At 29.9% G+C, this 27,877-nt stretch overlaps 1 protein-coding gene across 1 annotated transcript in view; it reads left to right on the top strand.

Annotated features, from left to right (window-relative positions):
- The window catches only part of LOC100214207 (protein lin-7 homolog C), a 65,040-nt gene extending 44,549 nt beyond the window's left edge, over positions 1-20,491 (top strand). The window contains exons 8-10 of the mRNA XM_065790969.1: positions 1,123-1,177; positions 7,170-7,205; positions 20,402-20,491. Coding sequence (XP_065647041.1) covers positions 1,123-1,177; positions 7,170-7,205; positions 20,402-20,454 — 144 coding nt within the window. The 3' untranslated portion in view covers positions 20,455-20,491. The remainder of the gene's footprint in view (positions 1-1,122; positions 1,178-7,169; positions 7,206-20,401) is intronic.
- Positions 20,492-27,877: the final 7,386 nt, after the last annotated feature.

Genomic DNA, 27,877 nt, shown 5'->3' with positions numbered 1-27,877 from the left:
ACACATTTTTCTTTATAAAAGCTATTGATGCATTTTGAAATATTTGTCGGACTTTTCGGCATTTTATAACCTTTTTGTTGCATGTAACCAGCTATAGCTTGGGATTTACTCATTGCTGTGATAGCCATTCCATCAAAAGCTGCGACTTTTGACAATATTTCATGTAAAGATTCTTTTTTTACAAATGGCCAAATATTACTTATTTCAGTATTTTGTTTTTTCTTAGGAATATTATTTTCTCCATCATTGTCATTTGATACCGATTTAGATATCAATATGTTGTGTTGTAGCTTCAAATGATTAATCATAGCAGTAGTTGAACTTCTCCATCCTATGTTCGTGTTGTACCTACCACATTTAGCTTCACCAATATTTTTTTCGTCTTTCTTAAAAAACTCCCATACCTTGGATTTTTTTGACATGGCTAAAAAAACCAGAGATGAATTATCTAAGAAAATCTAAAAAATTTTAACTTACCACTTCAAATTATGCAACCACAAATTGTATATTATATTATATTTATTTATTCACAAAATATTAAAAATTATTATAATTAAGATTATTATTAAGATTTTTTTTTTATGGAACAAATATTTATTTATATTTTTAAGCAATCTAAATAAACGGCTGTTTTCTAAAAGCAAACAAAAATAATGTCACACAAAATAAAAACCATACAAAAATGCAATTTAAGTTTTCCACTTCAAGGTTATATAAAAATTCTAAGAATTTTTTTCCGTTTGCAAAAAGAGAAATTAACAGTACTTTTTTAAAAGCTTAATCTGCCTTTACATTTTTAAAATTACTTGAATATTGGAGAAAATATTTGAATATCAAATTGTAAAAAAACACGCAAATATATTCGATTATCAAGTATTCGAATACTCAAATTGGATGGTCTACTTGGTAGTTTGGTAGCTAAGCATTTGATTCAAATTTGTTCAAAATTTATCATTACAATTGGAAAATAGATTTATAAAAAATCACTAAAAATAAATTAAAAATACTTATTAATTAAAAGTAATTAATATGTAAATTTCTTGTAAAATCCTAAATCAAAAAATTTTGTTCTTGTAAGTAAGTTTTAAATTTTTATATAATTTATACTTATTTTTTATATAGAATGTGGAAGGAGAAAACCATGAACGAGCTGTTGATCTTTTAAAAGCAGCAAAAGGTAAATTTTATAGTCAAATCAATAATAGTATAATGTGGTTTCCAAGCAGTTAATTAGTGATTATGCTTTTTTGTTTTTTTTTTCAATTTCCAGTTTACTATAGTTGACACAACAAGGGCTGCAACCAAAAGAGAAAAAAATACAGTTTTAAATTGACCTTTATTAAATAGTATGCAAATGATCATCAGTCTTGACATGCTGCTCTTGAATTCACATTTACATTAAAATGGTAGTTAAGAAGTTTTTTCTTTCCTAGAAACAATTTTGTTATATAAAAGTCAATGGTTGACATTTCTATGACATTGGTAGTAAGGTATAATAGGAACATATTGGTAACATATTGCTTAACTAGCAATGAGAGACTTTTCAATGGTGTCTACAAATTGTTTGGATTGTTGAAAATCTAAAACCAGATTACTAACTTGAACTTAAAATTAAAAGACTATTTTCCAATGTTGGGTTCAGGAGCTTTAAAAAAACTTTTGCCATGAAAACGTCGTTTTTTGAAAATTCTTGATCCTCCTGCCTTTCGTCTTTTTCTAGCATCAAGTTTTTTATTTTCCATACTTATTTTTTTTGAATAAATAAAATAATAATAATCATAATTATCTAACTGAATACACAAGTAGGACACGAATCAAATAAATTATAGTAAATTAAGAACTATAATAATATATAAATACAAAATATATCTGCCAGCAGCAAAAGCATGCTTCTATTAAATCTTTTTGAATATATTTCGAGTTATACTTTTGGTTATACTTTAAAACTACATGTGGATGTGCTGGATTACTTTAAGATGCTTACCAATGATTAAAACAAGTTCAGGTAGGCTTCGTTTTTTATATTTTTTTAAAGATCCGATTTTAATTTTTTTTTTTTGAAATCGCAAAATTTATGCGATTTTTATTAAAAAAAATTATACCACCTATATCTAATGATAAAATCATATAAGTTGTAAATATTTTTTTGAAAAACAAATATCACCATCATTTTCTACGTATATGATATTGGGTAAAACAGTACAAATTGAATTTTTGAAAATTTTCATATTTTAAGGTAGACTACCACCTTAATATCATTCAAAATGGGTTGTTTTTTTAGTAGGCAAAAAGCAACGCGTTACATTTAACAATACTAACTCTTATTTGGTTAATGTTCTCAGTGGTGTTCTTCAAGGTTATGTCTTTGGCCTGTTCCTCTCCATAAACGATCATGCCTAACTTACTGGAACTTCTGAGATATTTGCTGAAAATACTTGATAGATGTATTAAGCCTGACACATCTTCGATACTGCGAAAGACTAAAAAAATTAAATCTAGCATCACTTGTATTGTGGCGTCTACGGTGTGATAATATCTAAATTTATTAACAAATACATCGTTTTGATACAGCTAATAATATATATCATCTAAGTCTTATTGTATATTTGCCATGTGGCTATTATTTAAAAGTAAAGCGTTTTGATAGAGCTAATAATATATATTCCAAGTCTTAACATCTATTTGCCATGTGGTTATCATTTAAAAGTAAAGCGTCAGTATATTCCAAACTTCCTTATAAGGCACAACCAATTATATAATAGATCAGCAAAATTCTGGAACGAAATACCGAAGAAAGTAACTTTTCTACTTTACTGTGTATTTTTTTTAACAGTAGACTAGATTCTTGGTTGAAGAAAATATTTGGAACAAATATTTATAAAACTGTTATAATAAACTGAACAAATATTTATAAAATAATTATAATAACTAGGCGATAATCAAAAACGAATTCTATCATTAAAAGAGTGTATTTTAAAATTCCCAAATAACTTCAAAAAACCAAAATATTTACATATTTCTGAATAAAAATGATGATTTATATAGTATTTTAATATAATAAAAATCATAAAGTAAAATCATTATACGTTTAGCAAAAAAAAACAAAACAATATTTTTATATTCCCTCTAAAAAGAATCTCCCTTTATTAAAGTCTTTATTAAAATTAATTTTTGATTCTTATGTTTCTTAAAGATCAAACATACTCTCCTTTTCCACCAAGCGCACAGAACAATACAAGCGAAAACACCATTCCCAATATCTACAAAAATAGCATAAAAATTAAATATTATTTGTTTAAAGAACTAAAATTTCTATAAAAAAAAGTCAAGAAAGAGATTGGGACCAAAAGGTCTAAAACTATTAATATCCATAATGAGTTAAATATAATTTTTTTTATAAATGAAAGCTTGTTAATCAAAAACCTTTCACTTGAAATAGCATGGTGTCAACAATTATTTTTGGATTGATTGAACACAATGACTTTTTGTATAAAATTTTGATTTTAATATTATAATGCAACTTAGCATAAAGTTTATGTTTTCTTTTTTCTTCATTGTTTGTTTTTCTTCATTGTTTTTGGCAGTAGAAAAATTTGAAAAACTAAATTATATTGATAATTCAGTTTTTACATTAAATGTGTCAAACTTAAATATTTGGCAACTGACAATCATTCATTCTAAAAATTTATTCAAGTTTACTCCCAGCAAGGCTGCAAGCAACCACGATTAAGTTGGAAGTTATTAGAAAACAAAGAATAGAGTTAAAATGCAAGGAAATGGTTGACAAAAGACCTAAAAAGTTGTAGGTTGAATGAAAAACATAAAAGTCTGGAAAAACATGAAGATGGAAAAAAGTTCCAAAGGTTTAAAGTGCGGGGAAAAAAATTTGTCAAATAAAAGTTCTTAAAGCATAGTGGGGTTTTCAAGCAGTTAATTAGAGATAATGTTTTTTTTTTTTTTTTTAATTTCTAGTTTACTATAGTTGACACAACAAGGGCTGCAACCAAAAGTAAAAAAAAAAAAACAATTTTAAATTGACCTTTATTAAATAGTATGCAAATGATCATCAATCTTGATATTCTGCTCTTGAATTCACATTTGCATTAAACTGGTAGTTTAGAGATTTTCCTTTAATAGAATCAACTTTGTTTTAGACAGATACAGTAAAAGGATGTGACTTTGCTGAAAGTCAGGCGAGAATGAGTTTTAGTTGATGAAACTAGAGATGATAGCTCCTTTGAGCAGCGACCATCATTGTAGAAAAGTGAAATAGATGCAACTTTATGACATTGGGAGAGAGGTTCAAGCATGGCACATGAAGCGGGTCCAACTAACTCTACAATGCATTTTTGGACCTTGTCTAGAAGAGAAAGAGTATCATTAGAAGAACCTACCTAAATATGACAACAGTATTCCATACAGGGTGAATAAGAATAAAAGTAGAGAATGGAATCAGGAGTAAGATAATGACGAGTACAATAAGAAAACCTTAGCTAACTTTGCAATAGGTTGTATATATAGTTTCCATGTAAAGTAATGAACAATAATCCAAAAGATGTAAAGAAGTGAACTTAATGAAAGAAACAAAACAGGACCAAGGATAGAACCTTGAGGTACCTCGGCAGTTACTGGAAATTAAGAATAATGTTGGCCTTTAAGGATGACTTTAATAAAGCGGTTAGAGAGATATGATTAGACAATCTGAAAAACTTTTCCAGATGCACCATATTAGCAATTTATGAAGAGGACCCACATGCCAAACTTTATCGAAAGCTTTAGATATGTCAAGAGTAATAGCCCTTGCTTTGCTGCCACCATTTAATGCACAATAGAATTTTTCTATCACAGTAGTTAGCAAGTCAGCCAAAGAACAAGAAGATTTAAAACCGTGTTGATTGTCTGACAGTAAGTTATTTGACTCAAGATAGGTTGTGAGAAATTTGTTGATCTAAGACTCAAAAACCTTGCTAATAATTGAGAGAAGACTGATTGGGCGATAGTTAGAGAGGTTAGAATGTTCTCCAGAGTTTTTAAAAATTAGAACCACAGATGCCATTTTCCAGGTGACAGGAAAATAAAATTCTGTCAAGTACTTATTAAATACTTGAGAGAGAATTGAAGAGAGTTCTAGAGAATACTTTTCTAAGACAATAACAAGAATGTTGTCTGGACCACAAGCTGTAGAAGAGTTTAATTGAGATATGAGTTTAACAACAGAAGTTGGAGTGATCTGAATGTCTAACAATGGGTTAATCTATTAACTGAAATGGCAGGAAGAGCATGGCTATAAAATTCAAGAGTCTAATTAGAAGATAATAGAAGTAGGTCTTTGCAAATAGTTCTGCCTTATCCTTGTGAGAGCTAATAAGATCAGTCTCATGAATCAGAGATAGAATGTCAGATTTACCTTTGGCAGACTTCTACCTGGATCTAGGAGGTTATGTAGGAGGCTCATTTATCATCAAAGAGAGAAAAAATGGTCAGCCCAAGGACCATTAAAAAAAAAATCTCGAAAAAAATCCCAGTCAGCTTTAGGGTAGTAGTAATTTGTGTAATAGTAGTAATTTGTATAATAGAGTTAGTCTGAAGAAGAAATATGTGTTTAAAGATTTATAGAGATCATTGTGTGGTCTGTACCATTCAAAAGAGAACAAGGAGAAACTGAATTTGTTCAGTTTCACCATGTAACTAGGGTCAGAGACAAGACACAAATCAAGGAGTGAAGGTAAGTGAATACATTTGTTTAGAAAACAAGTCACTAAGTTAATTATCTGAGTAAGCGATTGAGAAATATAGAATTTACCAGTTTTAGTGCCAGCACAGTCAGTGCTGTGATGTCTAGCCATTCAGTGTGATGAGCATTGAAGTCACCAATAACAACAATATTGGCAGTGAACAGTAAAAAGAAAGGGGAACAGTCATTTTGATCAGAAATAATATGAGTGAAATAATAATAGAAATAATAAAGTGCAGTCTTGAAAAGAAGTAAAGAACAAAGAGAAAAGTGATAAAGAGGTGCTAGGCAGAAGGTATTTTGGTGATATAGTTTAGCTATGCTGAAGCACATAAAAAAATAATAAGAGGACTTAAAGTTGGTTTTGGCAAATAAATGAATTGATGCGTAAGTATACCCCCTAGCCAAGTATGTAACTAAGGGGTATACTTACATAGCCAAGCATGTAGCTAAGGGTATACTTACACCCTATTTGAGTCTTGACAAATCAAAGGATAGTAACCATCAATACTGAGATCTGAAGAAGGAACAGCCAAGTTTAAACTAGTCTCACAAGAGCAAGTTAGTCTTGTAAATTTTGCAAAAAATAATATTCAACTGATGGAAAGTTACTTCAAAGACCACAAGTATTTGTGAAAGTTTTATTGAAGCATTTAGGTGGTAGGGATTGTTTTTTGTTTAATATTTTTGGTTACTTTGGGCATGGTTTAAGTTAAAAGAGAATTTGACTCATTCATAGATAGAACACGGCATTTCAAGCAATGAGCTATGCATTTGTCTCTGTCCTGCTATCCAAGCACATGGCATTGTTAATACTCCAATATTTAACAACTGTTTGAGAACTACCAGGGAATTTGGGAAACCTTACTACCAGCTGGCCTCAGAACCATTAAACTGAGTTTTAGAGCAGTACCTTCATTTGGAGATAACAAAAAGAGTTGCATAGCCACTATCAAGTGAAAATCTAGTAGATTTCACAAGTAAAATTGAGTAGAGTCAGGAAGATCCAGCATTAATCATCCTAGGAATTCAATAAGATAGTAGCTGGATGCAGTTAACATCTTTCCAAAATGAGTATTTTTATCAAGACATCATCTCTAGCCTTTACTCAACCAAGAGCACCAAGGCAGGGGAATTTTAAGTCAGAGTTTATTTCTCCTAGCCTTTGCCTAAAAAAAGCAAACCCTTCAAGACAACAGGGCATGAGGCAGGTAGTTACAAAAAGAAGTTTCCTTTTGTAAGCCATATTTGTATCATTTATGTAGAAAAACATTTTTTATCATTTATGTAGAAATTGTTTTGTATTATTTATGTAGAAAAACATTTTTTATCATTTATGTAGAAATTGTTTTTTATCATTTATATAGAAACTGTTTTTTATCATTTATGTAGAAATAGTTTTTTTTCATTTATGTAGAAATTCTTTTTTATGTAGGAATTGTTAAACTGGTAGTAAAATACACACCAAGAGGTTAGTAATTAAAATTTGTGATTATAACAAGTGCTATTTATATTTATATTCTGCTATTATAGCATTTATTTAATATTTATTTAGTATAGTAATTATTTATTTAATATTTTTTTAATAAATGAAAATATTGCTGTTTAAGTTTTTTTTTCTATTATTTGAGATGTCTTGGTTTTTTGCCAGTAATTTGAAATTTGGTTGATTTTAAATTGCACTTACTCAAGCAGACTTGAATTCTAAATATTTTTTGAAAATGATATGTACATAATTAATTTTTGTTTCAACAAAAAATTTAGCTTTACAACATCCAAGTAAGCAAGCCTTCCCAGAAAGCGCATGCGATAGCACACCTTCGTCCATGCTAAAAGTAATTTTTTTAGACAACTTGACCACATTTTTACATAGTAAGCGTTTTAAGAATTTGTGGCAAAATATATAAAAGAAAAGTTATAAGAAACTAGAGAGAATAAAACAGCAACACTCAAAAAAAGAAATAAAGACAAGAAATAAAAACAAATAAATACAAAAAGAATTTTTTTTTTTTTCTTAACATCTTCACTTCCAACAAGGCTGAAAGCAACCACTAGTTAGAGTTGGAAGTTACTGGAAGAGAAAAGATGAAAGTTGTAGAGTAAGATAATGATTGACAGATGAGTTAAAGAATTACAATTTATATGAATCAGGAAAGCAAGATGAAGGAAGCAAATTCCAAAGAACTGATGCTCGAGGAAAAAAACTAGAGGAATAAGAGTTTTTGGAGCACTTAGGAACAGTCACAGAAAAAGGATGAGACTTAATTGAATGACAAGTAATACAAGAATGAATTTTAGTAGATGGCATAAGAGACGCTAGCTCTTTAAAGCAGTGCCCATTATAGTATTTGTAGAAAAGAGAAACAGAAGCAACATTACAGCAGCGTGATAATGGTTGGAGGTTGGCTGCAACAGCGGGTCCAACTATGTTTACAATGCGTTTTTACACCTTGTCTAAAACAAGAAGGGCATCATTAGACGATCTGCCCTAGATATGGCAACAGTATTCCATACAAAGCCAGATTTGAGATTTATAGAGATAGAGAATAAAATACGGAGTAAGAAAGTGTCGACTTCGATAAAGAGATGCAACAAATATGATACATGGTTTCCAAGAAAGATCGGAAGTAAGAGTTAATCGTAAAAGATGAAGGGTAGATGACTCATCGAGTACGTTACCATTCATAGATATAGGAAGATCTAAATTATTGCGATAACGATCGGCTGAAAAAAATTGATTTTTATCTAAATTAAAGTTCACCAGCCACTGTGAGCTCCATGCTGCAGCAGAAGTGAGATCCTCTTCAAGTTCAAATGCCCCCTCCAAGCAATCAGAGAGTGTTGGCTTCTTATCATGACAAGAATAAATGGTAGTATCATCAGTGAACAATTTTTTTTTTTTGTAATTCACCTCCCCTAGGCCTAGAAGGCCACAACAGATGAGGAGACTACTTGTAGTTATAGCCCTCTCCCAACTCTATAACTCCAAAACACGAACCTTGACAAACAAGACCGTTGCGCGGAGAAACAAGTTGAGCGCGGTACTACCAGGGATGTGGTGGAAATCAAACTCGGAACCTCTCGCTTATGAAGCGAGCGCTCAGATGTGAGAATATCTAGAATATCGTTAATGTAAATTAAAAAGAGTATAGGGCCAAGGAGTGAACCTTGAGGAACCTCTGAAGTTACAGAATAAGAAGAAGAGTGCTGTTCATCAAGGACAACTTTTATACTATGATTGGAAAGGAAGGATTCAATAATCTTAAAGATGTTACCAGATACACTGTAAGAAGAAAGCTTATGGAGAAGACCAGCATGCCAAACTTTATCAAAAGCTTTAGAAATGTCAAGAGTAATGGCCTTAACCTCTCCACCTTTATCTAATGCTCAATAAAACCTATCGGTTATTAATGTTAGCCAATCAGCTGTAGAACAAGAAAATCGAAATCCATATTGATAATCAGAAAGTGAGTTATTAGATTTAAGATGAGAGATTAAGTGTTTGTTAATTAAAGTGGTTTAATTAAAATGCGGTAGTGGTGTCACAGTAGAGCGCTCACTTTATAAGCGAGAGGTTCCGAGTTCGATCCCCACCACATTCCTTTCCTGGTAGTACCACGCTCAACTTGTTTCTCTGCGCAGCGGCCTTGTTCGTCAAGGTTCGTGTTTCATAGTTATAGAGTTAAGAGGTTCAAAAATATTGCTTATGATAGGACTCTGATAAGCACTTGTTGAATTGTTTTGAAAGTATAGGCGACAGCTCTGGACAACACTTCTGCAAGACTATAACAGGTATGTTGTCCGGGCCACAAGTTGTAGAAGAGTCTAAGCAGGAAATCACTTTAGATACAGAAGCTGGAGTGATACGAATGTCAAGCAATGGATCAACATCTTTGACGGCTATATCAGGTTGAACCAACTAGTGGAATCAAGAGATGATATTGATAAAAAGTTCTTAGCAAACAATTTAGCTTTGTCTTTAGGTGAGGTGACTAAGTCTGAACCATACAAGAGAGGTGGAATTACAGATTTGCCCTTATTGATATGATTAAAGATTCTCCAGAAGTCACAAGAGCCTAATTTTTGTGATGAAATACGAGATTTCATGACCTGAGAATGGCAGGCTTTGGTGTTAAACAAAACCTTTTAACAATGGTTTTTAGCAGTAATAAACAGACGTCTGTTTTCTGGAGAATTGTTTTACTGATAAATATGGAAGTGACGGTTTCAATTGGCAATTGCAGCAGCACAATGTGAGGAAAATCATGGAGAAGAGTGAGGCTTGACCTGGAATCGTAGAGAGGGAACAAAAGATTTCATGCCAGCCTGAATCCATGAAGTTATGTAAGAAGCACATTTGTCAGCAGGAAGGCAAAAGATTTCTACCCATGGGTCATCGCGAAGAAAATCACAGAAAGAGTCCCAGTCAGCTTTATGGTAGTTGTAAGAGGTACGATGATAGGGGGATTTAGATGATGAAGAAGAATGAGATAATGGTTTTAGAGAGATCAAACTGTGATCAGAAGTACCTAAGAAAGAATGTGGAGACACTGAGCACTGACTAGCATCAGAAACAAGACGTAGTAGACATACAAGTCGAGCAGAGAAGGTAAATGATTCGGGTTGTCTGGAAAGCGAGTTGGAAAGTTGACTATTTGAGTTAGGGATTGAGAAAGACAAACGTTGTGGGCTTTAAATCCTGCAGAGTCACTGACACTAGAGCCAAGCCATTCAGTGTGATAAGCATTAAAGTCACCGACAAAGAGGGCTTGGCCAATATGATCAGAAATAACATCGAAAAGAGTGCAGTCTTCAGATGAAGGAGAGCGATAGAACAAAGAGAAAGGCGATAGAATGAAGCGGGGCTAAACAAAAGCACATAAAAGAATAGTCTGTGGATTCAAATCTAGTTTCCTGACAAATGGGTGAATTCTTATGAGTGTAAATGCCTAGGTCAAGCATGTGACTATTGGAGTCTTTTCAAATTAAAGAAACATAACCATCGACACTAAGATCACAAGATAAGACAACTGAACTCAAAGAGCAAATAGGTCTGGTGAACTTTGCAAGAGATAAGACTCAACAGAAGAAAAGGTACTTTGAAGACCACGAATATTAATGAATGATAGGTTTAGAGAACTTGGTGATGATGATGGTTTTTTGTGTTTTATAGTTTTTGGTAACAGGAGATGCGGAAGTTATCGGACAAATCCTAATTTCATTATTTGAGCATAATAATTTGTTTTTGTGGTTTTATGGGTAGGCATAAACGTTCTATAAAATATAAACTTTATTATTTGAAACACAATTATTTAAAATGAGGTTAAATGCAGCTGAACGAGAATCTTTTCGAAAGCGACTAAAAATGTTTTTTTGTAAATAAACCTAATATAAAAAAAAAAAAAATCGTAAATCATTTTGAAAAGGAAGGATTTGCTCCAAGTACAATATATGGCAACCTAAAAAGAATTGAAACTGTTCAATGGTTTTCTGATAGAAAGCACCCTGGTTGTCTGACATCTTGGACTAGAGAAAAGAAAGCTGAATTAACGAGACTTGTCAACAATCGAAAAGGGGTCAGTCAGAGAAAAATAGGTATTAAATTCGGTGTAAATCAATTGACAATTAGTCGTCAGTTAAAAAAAATGAATATTAAATATAGAAAACGTGAAAAGACTCCAAAATACACTATAGAACAACAAATAAAGGCAAAGAAAAGAAGCAGGAAACTAGCTAACCAACTCTATAACACAAAATCGCTTCTAGTCATCGATGACGAAAAATACTTTTGTTTTGCAGGGGACAACATGCCTGTAAATTCTGGATACTACACAAACAACAAAAAGACATGCCCAGAAAGTGTTCGTTTTATAGGAAAAGAGAAATTTCCAAAAAAATTATTAATGTGGATAGCCATATCTGACCGTGGTATGTCCGAGCCATTGTTTCGCACTTCCAAGGCTGTAGCGATCAATTCATCAATCTATATTAATGAATGTTTAGAAAAACGACTACTTCCATTTATTTACAAGTATCATGGAAACTTTAACTATTTATTTTGGCCAGATTTTGCAAGCTCTCATTATTCTAAAGATTCTCTAAATTGGATGGACCAATATGTTTATTACGTTGATAAAGAATCCAATCCCCCAAATGTGCCTCAAGCACGACCAATTGAAAATTTTTGGGGACATTTGGCACAGAAGGTTTATGAGGGAGATTGGCAAGCTTCAACAGAGCAAGTTTTGATTGATCGCATTAAACTAAAACTACAAGAAATTGATTTAAACCTTTTACAGTCGCATATGAAAGGCGTCAGAGCAAAATTGAGATCAATTGCAGATGGTGGTGTTTTTTCATAAAAAAAAAAAATATTTTTTATTAAAAGATAAATGCTTTATTTAAAAAAATATAATAGTAGTTTGTTTTTTATTTATAAATAAGTTATTGACGTTTTTATTTTGTCCGATAACTTCCGCATCACCCGTTACTTTATTCATTTTAAGATTTGTTAAAGAACTTCACTCAAAGCATAGGTAGTACTCAGTATACTGTTTAATTGCCCAAGCAGTTGCCTAGTCATTAAAACAGAGACACAAGCAAAACCCATGCATAGAGTCAGGAAGATTCACCATTCAACATCCTAAACTGGATAGAATCTGTTTACCTCTTAAGTCTTTGCCTAAGAGGCTTTCTACAAGACAGTAGCCAGATGCGCTAAACATCTACCCAATATGAGTATTTTTATTGAGACACCATCTCAAGCCTTTACTTAACCAAGAGCCCTGAGGCAGGGGGTTTTTTAAATTGGAGTTGGTATCTCCTAGCCTTTGCCTAAAAAGGCTTATCCTACAAGGCAGCAGGACATGAAGCAGATTGTACTGGGTTAAGCAGATTGTGCTGGGATGGGTGGGTATAAATTAAAAAAATTATATACATATTAATTAAATATATTATTGTCATTTATACTTTAAAAAAAAAAAATTATCAGTAAACTGTTTCAAAATAAAAAATCTAAATAAAATAAGCTAAAAATTTGAATATTAAAAAAAGAAAAATGTTTTAAATACCTAAACGCTTTACTATTTTTGTTTTCTTATTTTTAGGCCTCGACTTTTTTCAGTCAATATGTTAAGGAATTACTTATTCATTTGCGTTAAAAAAAAGAACTTTTTAAATTTCTTTTTCAAATGTATTTGCTAAGCTTTACTGTTTTTATCAATGCACAAGAATGTGCAATGCACAGGAATGTGCAATGCACAGGAAAGCAAGAAAACTAGTTGCTATTTATTTTAGAAATTTTTTTTTTTAAAAAAAAACAAGTTTTTCATGTAAAGGAATAAAAAGTCATTAATACTCATATTTAAATATAAAACATTTGGTTGTTTTCATTGCCCTCATTGAAAAAGTTTGCACTTTTGTTGGACTATCCAAATTGTGCATTTAAACCTGATAGTTTATATCCTGATGAACTATTGTTATTGACGACACTTCAAAAGCTTGTGGGCTAGTGCATTGGTAATTTATTTTTTAACAAAATTTACTGAACTTTTTTTTTTTTTTGAATTTATAGAGCTTTTTTAACAAAATTTTTAGGAACCTATTTAATACTTTTTTTTTAAGTTTTTAAATACATTTTTTCAAACAGAGCAATTGTTATGTTCATTATCTCTTGTAATTCATATTAATGTTGGAAAGTGGGCAATATAAAAGAAACAATTTCAGACATGCATTAAATGCAGTAAATACATTTATAAAGAAACCATGTTATTATTTTATTTAAATTATTTCATCATTACAAAATTTATTAATCAAATAATATATTTTACAAATAAATAGCAATTTATTTTCTTACTTTCCTATTATATAAGTATTGAGAAAAAGCACCAATATATAGCAAAAACATTTTTAAAAGTGAAAAGAAGTCAAAACGAATAAACGTAAGAAAAAAAATTAACAAAATTTCTTCTAGTTCTAGCATACATAGCAAATTTTCTTTATTAGAAGTTTCTTTATTATAAGGACTGTTAAAAATCGTGAATAAATTGCATATCAATACTTTAAATTGTTGTTAAATTGTTATAAAATATAATATATTTTATCATCAGCTTGTATACAATTCGGTAGCTAAAAACAAAAACGACTTTACAAAAACGAATAAAGTTGTATCAAAATTTTATAATTTTTTTTTAATTTTTAATTTTCGTTTTTTAATTATTAAATTTTCTAGTTTATTTAATTAAACTTGATATTTTTTTACAATTTTGTTTCCTTTTTTTGGGATTGTTTTTTTTTTTTTCTTAGTAGAGTTAGTTCAGCTTTTTGCTGCAAATTATTGAAACGTTTTATAATTTAAAAAATGCAAACTGCTGTGGTCAGTTACTTTGGAACAACATTTTTTGGAATAGTAGATCAATGCCAGATCTGGTTAAAATAAAGTTTTTAAATTTCTTTTTAAAGCATGAGATTGAAAAAAATGAGAAACAGAAATTATTTTCAAAATAAATTACTAACACATAAAAAAAAAAATAATAATATTTTAATCAAATAATTATAGTAGTTGTCAAAAAACCTAAAAAAAAGAAATTCAAGTTTATTAAAATGTCATTGAAGCATTTTAAAAATAGAAAAAAAATCTTGCACATTCATGAAGAATATCATTGAACTCCATCATTGAACTCCATCATTGAACTCCATCATTGCACTCCATCATTGAACTCCATCATTGAACTCCATCATTGAACTCCATCATTGAACTCCATCATTGAACTCTCAAAAGCTACTAGAATATCTACTGTTGTAAAATGGTTATCTATATCTATGGTTATAAAATGGTTATCTATATCTATGGTTATAAAATGGTTATCTATACCTATGGTTATAAAATGGTTATCTATATCTATGCGTATAAAATGGTTATCTATATCTATGCGTATAAAATGGTTATCTATATCTATGGGTATAAAATGGTTATCTATATCTATGGGTATAAAATGATAAAAGAAGGCATTATCCATCAAATAAGCTGATTGATCAGGAAGAAAAATTTTTTTACAATAAATCAGCGGTAAATAAGATTTTTTGTTCTTTTGAAAGAAAGCCAGGCTTTTCTAATAGAGAAAGAGCTAAAAAGTACAAAGTTTCTGATTTTTTAGTAAGGAAAGTGAAGAAATACTACAATTACAAATTTGTGGACAAATATGGCAAAAAATTGTTATTATAGGTAGTAATTTGTAGTTATGGAAAAAAGAGTAGAGCTTTTGTGATGCCATCAACTTTGACATTAGAAATATATATCCAAGAGTGCCTTCAAAAGCAACTTTTGTCACTCATTCTATCGCACACTAGACCTTATTTGTTTTGGCCTGACTTTAGTGCCACTAAGCTAAAAAAACTTTGGAGTGGTATAAGTTGAGAATGGTTATTTTTGTACCAAAAAATCTCATCCACCAAATTGTCCATAATTCTGACCCATAGAAAAATGTTGGGGTATTGGCATAGGATATTTGCGTAAAACAGGCAAGACTATTAATTCAGTACAAGAATTGCTGAAGACATGGTCAACCATAAGCAAGAAAATGTTGTGCGGAAATTAATGAGCACCATCAAAATTTTATTTAAAAAATAATTGTACGATTATTTTTTTAAATAAAGAAAAATTTTGAAACTAAAAGTATTTTTATACTCTTTAAATTCTTAGCTTTAAATAAAAATTTTTGAAAAGATTTTTTTTCTCATTTTTTTCGGTCTCATGCTTTATCATAGAAAAATGTGAGTATTGTTTAGTGTGTTTGTTAGAGTATTGTTAAATGTGAGTATTAATAACCTGGATGCATCAAGTGATCTTTTTTACAGTAAGTTTCACTGTCTTCTAAAATGCACAAATTTTTTTTGTCACTAATTTAAGAAAATTTTAAGCTTTTTCAATTGCCTTCATTTCTCCATCAAGTGCTTTTTTTTTTTTGTTATAAACTTTTAAATTTTCCTTTTTTGATACTCTTTGAATGAAAGAGTATTGCATTAAGCAAGATTTCGCCTTCTTTTTGTCATTAAATCTTAATTTTTCACCACTTCCCTGTTTTCTGTTTATATTTATCAAGCTCTTTGTAATGTTTTATGATAATTCCAACAGTTCATTTATGTACTTAGGTTATTGAAGTTATAGAATATGAGCACGATAGATTTTCTATAAAAGTTCTTCAATATAAAATTTGTCTATGCAAATTTTCAGATTTTTTACTCAACATTACAAAAACTCAAAGTTATACAGATGCAAACAAAACCTAAAAAACTACCCCTATGCACAAAAGCTATTTATACACATGTATGCATCATTAAAAAAATCATTAGAATTGATTAAGTGGTTTTTAAGAAAACTAATCTAAAGTTGTCCAAATTATCAATCATTTTAATAGTGCTATTATTTTTTCAACTTAAAAAGAGGCTAGTAGCTAGTGAAGACAAAAATGTTAAATTATATTGTCCAATCATTCTGATAGCCTTCTCAAGTTAACATAAATTGAAATCTTGCTTAATGCAGGGATGCCAGAAATTATATAGGGTAATATATAGAAATTATATAGGGTAATATATAGAAATTATATAGGGTAATATATAGAAATTATATAGGGTAATATATAGAAATTATATAGGGTAATATATAGAAATTATATAGGGTAATATATAGAAATTATATAGGGTAATATATAGAAATTATATAGGGTAATATATAGAAATTATATAGGGTAATATATAGAAATTATATAGGGTAATATATAGAAATTATATAGGGTAATGTGTGCAATTTGTTATAAAAGAATACAAACAAAAAGTAATGAATATATTATTCTAAAATTAATTCAGCCATGGCGAAGGCAATGCTAGGCATTCTAAATGCCTATTTTTACCTTCTATGTATATGTGTGTGTATATATATATATATATATATATATATATATATATATATATATATATATATATATATATATATATATATATATATATATATATATATATATATATATATATATATATATATATATATATATATATATATATATGTATATATATATATATATATATATATATATATATATATATATATATATATATATATATATATATATATATATATATAACATGTGATTACTAAAAATCTGGACAAAGTTTGTGTAAATATAAAAATACAAAGGAAAAATTTCATATAATTGCAATCACTTCTATTTTGTTGCAAATTTAATTTTTTAAATGCATTATTAAAAAATAATTTATTTTTTAATAATACATTTTTATTAAAGACTCCCTTAGAAAATGAGTGTACGCATTTTTGTATTTGTATCAGGATGACAACAAAAACTTTATTGTAAATCATTTTCGAATGGAGAATATACCAAAATCTACTATTTATAATATACTTTAAAAAAAGGGGAACAATATGGGACCAGAAAGAAAAGTTGAAGGTGGTCGTAAAACAATAAAGATACCTGCAAAAGAGATAAACCGCCTTAAAAAATCGATTGATCAAAAGGTTGGTATTTCACAGCATGGTCTTGCAAAACGATTTCATGTATCACAACCGTACATATGCAAAATTATTCACCAAAAAACTAGCATTCGTTATCGCAAAAAAACTAAAACAACAAAAAGAACACCGGCTCAAAAAGTAGCTGTTCGTTCAAAGTGCCGCAGGTTGGTTTCAATTTTTCGGAAAAAAAATGTTATTATTGACGATGAATCGTATTTTTATTTGAGCAACACTAATATTTCTGGAAATGTTAGACTTTCCTCTTCTCACATAAATGCAGCATCAAACGATGTAAGGTTAAAAAGAAAAGACAAATTTGAGCCCAAATTACTTGTTTGGATTGCATTCTCTACAAGTACATTGCTCCGTCAGGCTAAGCAGTCAATGAAGATGTGTATATTTTAAAATATCTTGTTAAAGTGGAGAAATTCATTGAAAAACATCATAAAAATGACAATATTGTTTTTTGGCCTGATCTAGCTTCATCGGATTATTCACGTAAAGTACAAAGTTTTCTTAAAGCAAAAAATATTGAATTTGTACCGAAAGAGAATAATCCTGCTAATGTGCCAAAATTATGTCCAATTAAAAATTTTTGGTCTGAACTTAAGAGATTAGTATACAACAAAAACTGGCAAGCTCAAAATCTAGGCAAACTTAAAAAGCGGATAGAGATTTCAATTAAAAGAATCGACATAGAACGTGTACATCGGCTTGCTGCCGCCACATTTACAAGAGTAGACACTATTCGTCGTCATGGCATGAAAAATTTATTAATCTATTTATTTTTGTTATTTAGATGTTTTTTTGTTATTTTACTTTTTAAATTGTTTAAAAAGATGACTCCGTTAAAAAGTTATACCATTTCTAATTTTGTCCAGATTTTTAGTTATCACATGTTATATATATAGGAGGTAATAATAACTTTAGCCTTAAGTCTCTGACTATATCATGAGCCTCTGAAAAAGACTTTTGGTATAGTCTTCTTTTCAACATTTCTCCAATAATCTAGACACCCATAATCTTTTGAATGACAAGCACAGACTGCTACTCCATGTTGTATAACTTGATATGAATAGATAGGCTTTACAGTTCTCTAGCTTAAAGGTTTCCACAAAAACTTTGCAGGGAGCTTCTACAGCAATTGCCAGATGTTTTTTTACTTTTTCAATGGTGACATCTTTTGTATTGTTTGCGCATGATACTATCATACTGTTCATACCCTGTATACCACTTTTATGTCATATGATTCGAAATGTTTGTTCAATAAACTGAATATGTTGTTTATAACTTCCTTGTCAGCATGCATCAGTGCTGTTTTCAGATTGCCATCACCATGTTCACTGGGTGCCATATTATGCGCTATCAATTCCACAATCCTATGTAGCACCTTTCTTAATCTTTTTTGTGGGATTCATATCTATACCCAGCTCTTCATCTTTGTTGATTAGCTAAAAAACAAACAATTATAAATCAAAATGTGTTTGTATTATACAAACGCATATTGTATACAACATGTTATATAGAGAGTTTATTATTTCAAACTCCTTAGCATCTTTTCTCATCTCAGCCAATCTGATGCAATTTATTGCTTCTTATGAATATTTTTCTTTTGTAGACTTGCTGAATTCCTTCTCGATGCATAAGACATAGAAAATATGTCGGGCACTATCCAGCTTGTATATTTGTCTTCAAGCTTTTGCTCTTTAAATTTAATAACTTGTCATATCTAGGAATGTGTCATGCAGTTAATAAAGAAGGATGAATTATTTATCCTTTTTTTTTTGCCTAACACATTGTTGTTAATGCTCTAGTTGAATTGGTGTTTGACCACCAAACACCAGTACTACTAGTTTTCTTGTATCTAGCTGGCACCTCGCCAGTATCTTTGATATATTCAAACAGTTGGTTGTAACACCCTTTCTGTATTCATACACTACACTTAAATCTTCCAGTACTTCATACTCATTGGTGTAGGTTCTTATAACTAGAGACGTGAGATTTGAATTCAACTGCAATAATTGCATAATATGTGATATCTTTGAGTATTTTTAGTACTTATCTGGCATTAAGTAAAATAATTGTCTTTTGTTCCATGAATCTTTTAGTAGTTATAGTCCTGATTTTTGTTTAACTAATAGACGTTTCCTTCTGTACTATCCTGATAACAGAGACTCTTTAGAGTCTGTCTAGTCGTAGTGTATTTTTTCAATATTCTTAATTGCTAACGAGTTTAGGTAAAGTAAGTTCTTTGTAAATGAATATTAGTCTTCTGCAATTTAGCTTGTCTATCTGTTTAATTGAAGAACTTATGGAACAAAATAAAGTTCGTTTTCGTCTGTTATACAGTAACCAGCTTCATGTTGGTCAACCATTTGCCGATCTTTTATTCTTTTTACTTTACCTATTCTACATCTTGTGGGTTGTGCTGTGGATTTCTACACCTTGTGGGTTGTGCTGTGGATTTCTACACCTTGTGGGTTGTGCTGTGGATTTCTACACCTTGTGGGTTGTGCTGTGGTTTTGGTTCAATTGCTTCTTGTAGCTAACTCAGCACTGACCAGATTATCGTTTATTTTTTGATATTTATTTTATCGTTTATTTTCGATATTTATTTTAGTTAATTCTTATTTAATAGTCATTGATGAAGCAAAGGACAGCTCCATCTAACAACCTCGCATAAAAAATTCAATAACTCATAGGCATCTTTAATCTAAACTTAATAAGTACTTTTTCTTTATTTTAAAATGGTATATATTTAAAATAATATATTTACAATATTGTATTTTAATAGGTGTGTTATATTTTGTGCTACAGTAGCACCTTTTTTTAAGCATCGCTTAATATCACTTTTAAATCAAAGTAATATTAAGTTATAAAAAATATATTTATCTAAAAAGCTTTTAATTGATTATAAAATAGCATTTATTTAAAGTGACCAAAAAAAGAAGAAAAAACACTTGTTTGTTTACTTTGTTTTAATTTCAAGTTTAATCATTAAAATTAACTAGTTATTTATAGAACTTTTTTTTTTCTTCTGCATATTTAAAAAAAATACTATTCTATATCTGCATCAACTTGAACATTTACATGTCTTGATAAAATCAACCTTGCATTTTCACCGTAATAATCTCTTTTTTTAGTTCTAGAAGAAATAGAAAGCAGGTTCGATCGACAAAGAGTCGTAAATAAATAAATTGTTGAAAATTTGTATATATGAATTATAATGAAAAGTTTTGTTATTTTTCTTGATTGTTGCAGCTAGTTTAACTAAAACTTGTTTTCTAATTTAACAAGTTCTTATCTAATTATTTTGGATTGTGACGCACAAATCCCAGGAATTTACCAGTGGGTTATATATGAATTCTAGTTTTTCGTATATAAATGTAGCTTTTGACTCGCCATAATTCCTAATTTTTATGTTTAGATTAAATAAACCTAAATAGCCCCTTTCTTAGCAAGGTCAGTATTGCAGATTACATAAGCCAACATATGGGAAAGAAAAAGCAGCAGAATATAAAACTTGCTTTAATAGATTATAAATAAAACAATTTTTTTAAGGTCTTCGTTGCACTCTTGGTTGCACGGCAACGAAGAAGCCTTTTCGACGGAAAAAATTACTTTTAAAATGGAATAAAAAAAATAGAGTCCTGTAAAAATTACTAACTTTTAATCTTGTGGAAATGATTGAAATGAATTTGATGAAAATAAATATAATCTAGATGTTTTTATTGATTTAGGCAAAGTTTTTGACACGATCAATCATATTTTATTAACTAAACTAAAAAAGTAGGGTGTTAAACATACAATTTTGTAGATAGTTTAAAAGCTACTTGTCAAATAAACAGCAATATATTTCTTAGAACTCTGGGAAAATTAGCAATACGAATAATGCTTGTGTATTCTGCAAGGGTCTTTCTAATATATATTAATGATAGTAAAAATATAGAATTTGTAATTCTTGCTGGATGGCAAACAAAATGTCACTAAATTTAATTAAAATAAACTATATTTTTTTCCATCGCTATCATGAACAAAACAAAATTCATTTAAAATTTCCAAAACTTTGTTCCGTGGCGTCCTCCTTGTCTAAAATATATGAAGAGATCATGTAAAGTACCTGGAAAGGTAAAATCTCAAAGAGTCATCGCTCGATTATTAGGGCAAAAATCTTTAGTTAATCCATTTTGGTTTGAACTCTTCTCCTTTATTGTCATTTTAATTACGCTAACATTGATTGGTACACCAATAAAAACAAATTAAAAAATCCTTTTATTAAGCAAAATCATACAATTAGAATTATATCTAATGTAAGTCGTTTTACGGGTTCTAATCATTTTGAAAAGCATGGTAGTATAGTGATAGGTCTGTAATTTGAGACACAAGAATTTATCATTGAACAGTAAGCCATGTAGTTGACAAAAGTAAAAAAAATATCGCGCCCGGTCCCTAAAAACTAGGGTACCAGCAAGGCCCCCAAATGTAACTTATATATTATTTTCTTTACTACATATGACTTGACATTCTAAATTATTTTCATTAATTCTTAATAAAATTAATTTCGATAATTTGTAATCAAATTAATTTCATTAATTTTTCATGTAATTAAAAGTAAAAACTCAAAACTTTTTTAATAAAGAGTTCGAACTTGAACACGTTCGAACTATATTGGAAAAAAGTTCGAACAATTTTTATCTTTTTCTACTTACTTAAAAGTGAAATAAACAGATACAAGTTAAATACGAACTATTTAATTATTTATTAAAAAATGCGAATTGACTACATTTTGATTTGATTTTTTTTAATTTGAAAACAAAAAATATCACTTAAATTATTAGTTGTTTGTTTTTTTATTTACTTATATTTATTAGTAAATATATATTGAAATATATATATTTTTTGCTATATTAGTTTTTTTACTTCCTTTGTTTTACCACTGATGAATTATAAATTAAGATTACAATATTATTTTTGCAATAATTAGACAGTAATGGACAAAAAATATTTAAGCGGAAATTTAAAACCCAAACTGCAAAAAAAAAAAATGTGACTGACAGCAAGCAACATTAAAAAAAATCCCAAAGTTGACTACTTTTTTCCGATCTTCTGATAAAGCATGGGAGGAGAATCAATGTGTATCAATTAAATCCAACCCAACTGCAGAAAGTTTTCTGTTGCAGAACGTAACAGATAATTCTTCAATGGGCAATGTATCGCTGTTATCCAATGCAACAGCGCAGCCAAAAAATGTGTCATATGGCAATGCAAGAATACTGTAGAGTTTAGAGAAAAGAATAAATTATTTCTATTCCTGTTATTATTGTTATTATTATTGTTATTATTATTATTGTTGTTGTTATGAGTAATATTGTTAAAAGTATTATTATTTTTAATTGTATACTTAAGCTGCACCGTTCATTTTTGTTTTAGTCCAGTTTGTCATTATGTCAATCTAACCCAGCATTGTGGACGGATTTGAAATAAGCGCAACGCTACTGGATTTCTATAAAAGAAATTCCTGATCAAAATGTTGAAGACAAAAGTTTTGAAAAATCTAAAAAAAGTAACAAAAAATAAGGTGCTGCTCTCTTATCTATTTTTCTTTTAAGTTGAAAAATGGTGAAGTTCGAAAAAAATCAATTTATTCACCATCCACAGGAAAAATATTATGTTTCTTCTGCTTGCTTTATCAAGACTCATACGACAATTTCAGAACTGGATTCAACGATTGGGCACATTGACTGCGTTCTATACATAGACACGAACAAAGCAAGCAACATTCTAGTGCAGTCCAGTGCTATTTTGGAAAAGTCACAATAATAGGAGAAATTGATATTCATTTAAAACAGCAGTTGGAAGATGAAAAACATTACTGGAAGAAATTTCTAACAAGAGTTGTTGAGTGCTTGAAGTTTTTTTACAGCCGAGTAGGGCATGGAATTATTAATGTTTTTCATAATTACCAGTAACGGTAAAACCCCGGTTTTTGCCATTTTTATTACCGGTAAAACCGGTAATTTAAAGTTTTTTCAAAGGAATAAAAAAAGGCTTGAAATGCAGCAAACCGACTTTTAATTAACACAGATTTATATCACATAAAGTTAATCTCATATTTAGCTCAAAACAATACATTCACTTTCAGATATTGCAGTTAAATATTACAAAAAAAGAGCTTAAACAGTTTAAATAAACTCAAATTCTATAGATTGACTGATATTTAACACAGTTGTTAGGCGTTCAAGACAAAAATTACTGCTGATTGCTGAGCTTTTTTCAACAGAAAATAAGCTCGTAAAATGCATAAGGCATCAAGAGTATTATCATTCAAGCTTGATCTGAGTTTTGTAACAAAAAGACCACTGGCTGAGAAAGAACGTTCAGCTTCAACACTAGTTACTGGTATATCCATCAATGCATTATACAGCATTTCTAAGTTGTTTGTGCGAGTTTTTGTCAGCTCAAAAACGGCCATTTCCTTCAACAGTGATTTGGAACTGATGCCCACTCTCATCCTCTTTGAACTAGAAGGACACTTCAGAGCATCCTTGATAGACTGTTCCAATTGTTCTGTCAAGGAAGATTGTCCTTCATCAATATTGGGTATTTCTTGAAATTTTTCTTCCGATTTATCTTCATCTTCGTAGGTCTCCTCAAACAGACGACAGAATAATTTGGCAGCAGTATTTGCAAGGGCATTTCGTTTCATTTGTGGAGTGTCAAAGACATCCGTACTTTGCCCTTGCTTGTCCAAGGCCTCTGAATCGTTTAAATAAATCAATAGATTTATTATATCAGGATTTCTTCTTTCCTTTATTCTTTTGACTAACATTTCTAATAACTCTTTGCTGAAAGTTGAATTCAGCATGCTCAATTTAAGGCAAATAAACAGAATCTTATCACTTGAAATCAATGTTGCATCTCGTCTACATAAAGCTTCTGTTCCCACTTTTACTGGTTCTAGGGCTGCAATTAATTCTTCAAGTGTGTTAAATTCTTCATCGGACAAGCTTATTTCACTAAAAATTTCGATCATAGACATCTTGATAGGCTTCTTTAGCTTAACAAATCCAGACATCATGTCCACCAAACTGTTCGACCTAGTTTTTGAGTCAAGTATAAGTGATAATTCTTTTTTAAACTCAGCTAGAACGTGCTTTTGAAGAATATCATCGTTTTTGACAGGGGACTTACGAAACAGGCGTACACAACATCTTACTTTTGAAATAATGTGTCTCAGATCTTGACGGACTTCAGGGGGTTGATCATCTTCAACTAATATCTGAAAGTGTCAGTAATTAAGATAATTTTTTTAATAAAAATAATCTTATTTAGATGTCTTATACTTTTGAATAATTATATATAATACTTACCTATAATCCAACACCTTCTTCATCTTTGTAGTTGCTGTCATCAGAGATGGAAATATCATCAAGTGCAAATTCTTCTTCTTCATCGAGATCAGGAATGACTTCTTGGACCGGAGTTGTTTTGTATAAAATATCACAGACTGCTAAGTGGATGCCATGTGCCAAGCACAATTGATGGGTTGGTAAAATAGCTTTTCCGAATTTTTTCATTACAGCAGCTCCATCAGTTGTAGCTGCCACAATATCAGAGTCCAGACAAATTCCAAATTCTTTTAGCTTTTCTCTAACAATGGTCACAGCTTTATCCGCTGGCATTGAGCCAAAAATTCTTACCATTCCCAAATTCCAATGCCGATTCTTGACATGAACATTGATATTAATAAACCTTCTGTTACGAGATGATGTGTATTCATCAAGAGTAATGCTAAAACAAATTTTGTCTTTCTTCATTTCTTCAAACTGCTTTTTATAAATGTCTTTAACCTCAAGACAGTGCTTCATAATAATTGTTTTTATCGATTTTGCATCTTTTGGCAAGTGGTATCCTTGAGCTCCCAATGCCGCTCTTAAACGTTGACTTTTTGCCAGTACTCGAATTGGTAATATATCAATGGCGACTAACTCGGACAAGACAACTGCCGAGGAATCTTTTTGGGTCACGAAGAAGTGATCAATTTTCCAACTTTTTGTTCAACTTTGGCTGATACTTGTTTCATAGCATCGGCCTATTAATTTGAGATGAGATGTCATACCACTGGTAGATCCACCTTTGCCCTTGATTTCTTTGCTACAAGTTTTGCCCTTCGCCAGCTGCAGAACTTTGCTGTGTAAGAAGTGCTTCCATACCTCGGAATTATTGTTTCCTTCAACGAAGGTCATCTTCGTGTTTATTGCTTTTTCATCAAAGAACTGCTATTAAAAGGCATTTAAAAGCATAACACAAATTTGAAATTCATTAAATTGGTCAGTGATAAGAATAATTCATATAATTTGAATTTGGACGAAGACATTGTAGCTTCTGTTACTGATGGAGGTAGCTTAATGAAAAAATTTGATCGTGACACTTAACCTGAACATCAAATGTGTTCCAACCACGCAATTTACCTATGTGAAATTGATGTGTTCTTTACAAAAATCAAAGTTAATGTACATGGTTCTGATAATAACCATACAATAGATAGTGATATGGAAGCTGTAGATTATGATCAAGGTAACATTGATGAAGATGAGACTGAAGTTGGTGATGATATTCAAACTGTTCATGCAGTTAGTGAAGATTCTATTTCATTCTTAAAACTTGAATATCAAAAAACTGTGGCAAAAATAAGAAAATTGGTCAAAGATTTTGTAGATTACCATTGAGCAATGATGATGAATTTCAACCAAATATCATTGAAAAGTTTGGAAAAGAAAAAGCTTTGATTTGTGATTCAAGGACAAGATGGAGCAGTACTTTAATATGCTTGAACAGTTTTTGGAGGTGTAAACAGAGGTAAAAATAGCTCTGATTGGTATGAATATTGATTCCTCTGACTAAAAATGAGCTTGATGTCATATATGAACTTTGTGTTGCTTTAAAACCACGCTAATCTTTTGTATTCTAAAATTGTGATTAAATTTATAAGAAAAAAATTCCTGAAGCTAATGCACCTATAAACCAACTTGTTAAACAGATATTTAAATATAGAATAATTGAAGGAAAAAATATTCATGCCATGAAGTACTTGTCACATCAGAATGGCTTAAATAAAGATGAGTTTAGCAACAAGATTAAAAAAAAGATTACTAATCTTGCTACTAATCTCATTCAGCAATTATTTAAGCCATCTTACGATTGTTCTGATGATGACAAGGAAGTAAATATTGATAGTATAATTGATAACGTAAAAAGTACTACAAATGAATTAAATTTAGCTCAACAACTTAAACTTTTTATTAAACAATCAGACACTGAAATGAAACTTGACCATTAGGAAAATGGATCAAACCTTGTTCAAAAGAAAATGATTGTTTTTGAAGCTAGCAAAGTTAGGCCCAATTATTTAGATTTACTTTTCAAAACTCTTCAAACAATTCCTCCTATATCGGTAAAAGCTGAGAGAGCTTTTTATATTTTTTCTTGGACTTTTTGCTACTAAAATAAGAATAAAATAAGAAGTTGTTTAAATGACGAACTTTAGATGCATTACTTTTGCAAACTATGAAAAGTATTTATTGATTTTATTTATCTTTATCCTAAATAATGATAATAAACAAATAAATATTTTTACGCATACTTTGTATTACTTTTCTGTGTTTTAACATAACTAAAATAAAGTTCAAAATAGTTCGAACTTTTACCTGTAATAGTTCGAACCTGTTCAGGTTCGAACTTTAAAAAAAAGTTCTAACTGGAAGCCCTACATAGAATACATTAATCATTGTTATCCTTAAACAAGACACAATGATAATAATAATGAACCACTAAATTAAATGATTTGGAAACGATGTTCAAAAGATATCTACATTTGTAAAACCACTGTTGAGTTAGGTAAAGCTTCTGTAGTTAATAATTTTAATGACGGTTATAAAAACAACTAAAAACACCTAAAGCCTTTAGAATAAGGCTTTAGAAAGCCTAAGAAAGTTTTCTTGAGAAAGCTTAAGAAAGTTTTACGCTTTAGAAAGGAGTTGTTCCTGGATTTTATACAAGTGACTCTTTGTTTTAATTAACCACCGTTGGGTATTGTCAATAGAAAAGACATCGCTATGCAATATGAATAGGCAGCAGAGAAAGCATGTCCAAGGAGTGTGTAAAGATTTTAAGAAATGAAGAAGAAGAACTGAAGTATGATAATAATTCTGATTTGAAAATATTTTTATTTTATTTTTGATGATTAATTATGAAAACGAGTTTTTTAAATAGATAGAAAATATTCTAATGATTATTTTCAACTATTTTATTTAAAGCTTAATTTTGATAAAAGCTAAAATAGTTTTTTTTATTTTATGATAACGTTTCTTTGTATTTGAAAAGTTTTTTTGTATTTGAAAACGTTTCTTTGTATTTTTTTTTTTTTTTAATTGTATGAACAGCGAAATATATGTTGAAAGAAAAAATTTAATATATTTCATAAGAAAAACTCCAAATTTAAGTTTGTTAGTGACATACGCAGTGACGGATCAAGGAGAAAGAGGGATGGTATAGGGTGTGCATCCCCTCCCCCATCAGAATCTGAAAGTCATAAAAAATCTCCGAAATGAGGACCTTTT

The sequence above is a fragment of the Hydra vulgaris genome, chromosome 02 (assembly GCF_038396675.1).
Source record: "Hydra vulgaris chromosome 02, alternate assembly HydraT2T_AEP".
Lineage (NCBI taxonomy): Eukaryota > Metazoa > Cnidaria > Hydrozoa > Anthoathecata > Hydridae > Hydra > Hydra vulgaris.
This window is presented reverse-complemented; position numbering and strand designations above follow the sequence as displayed.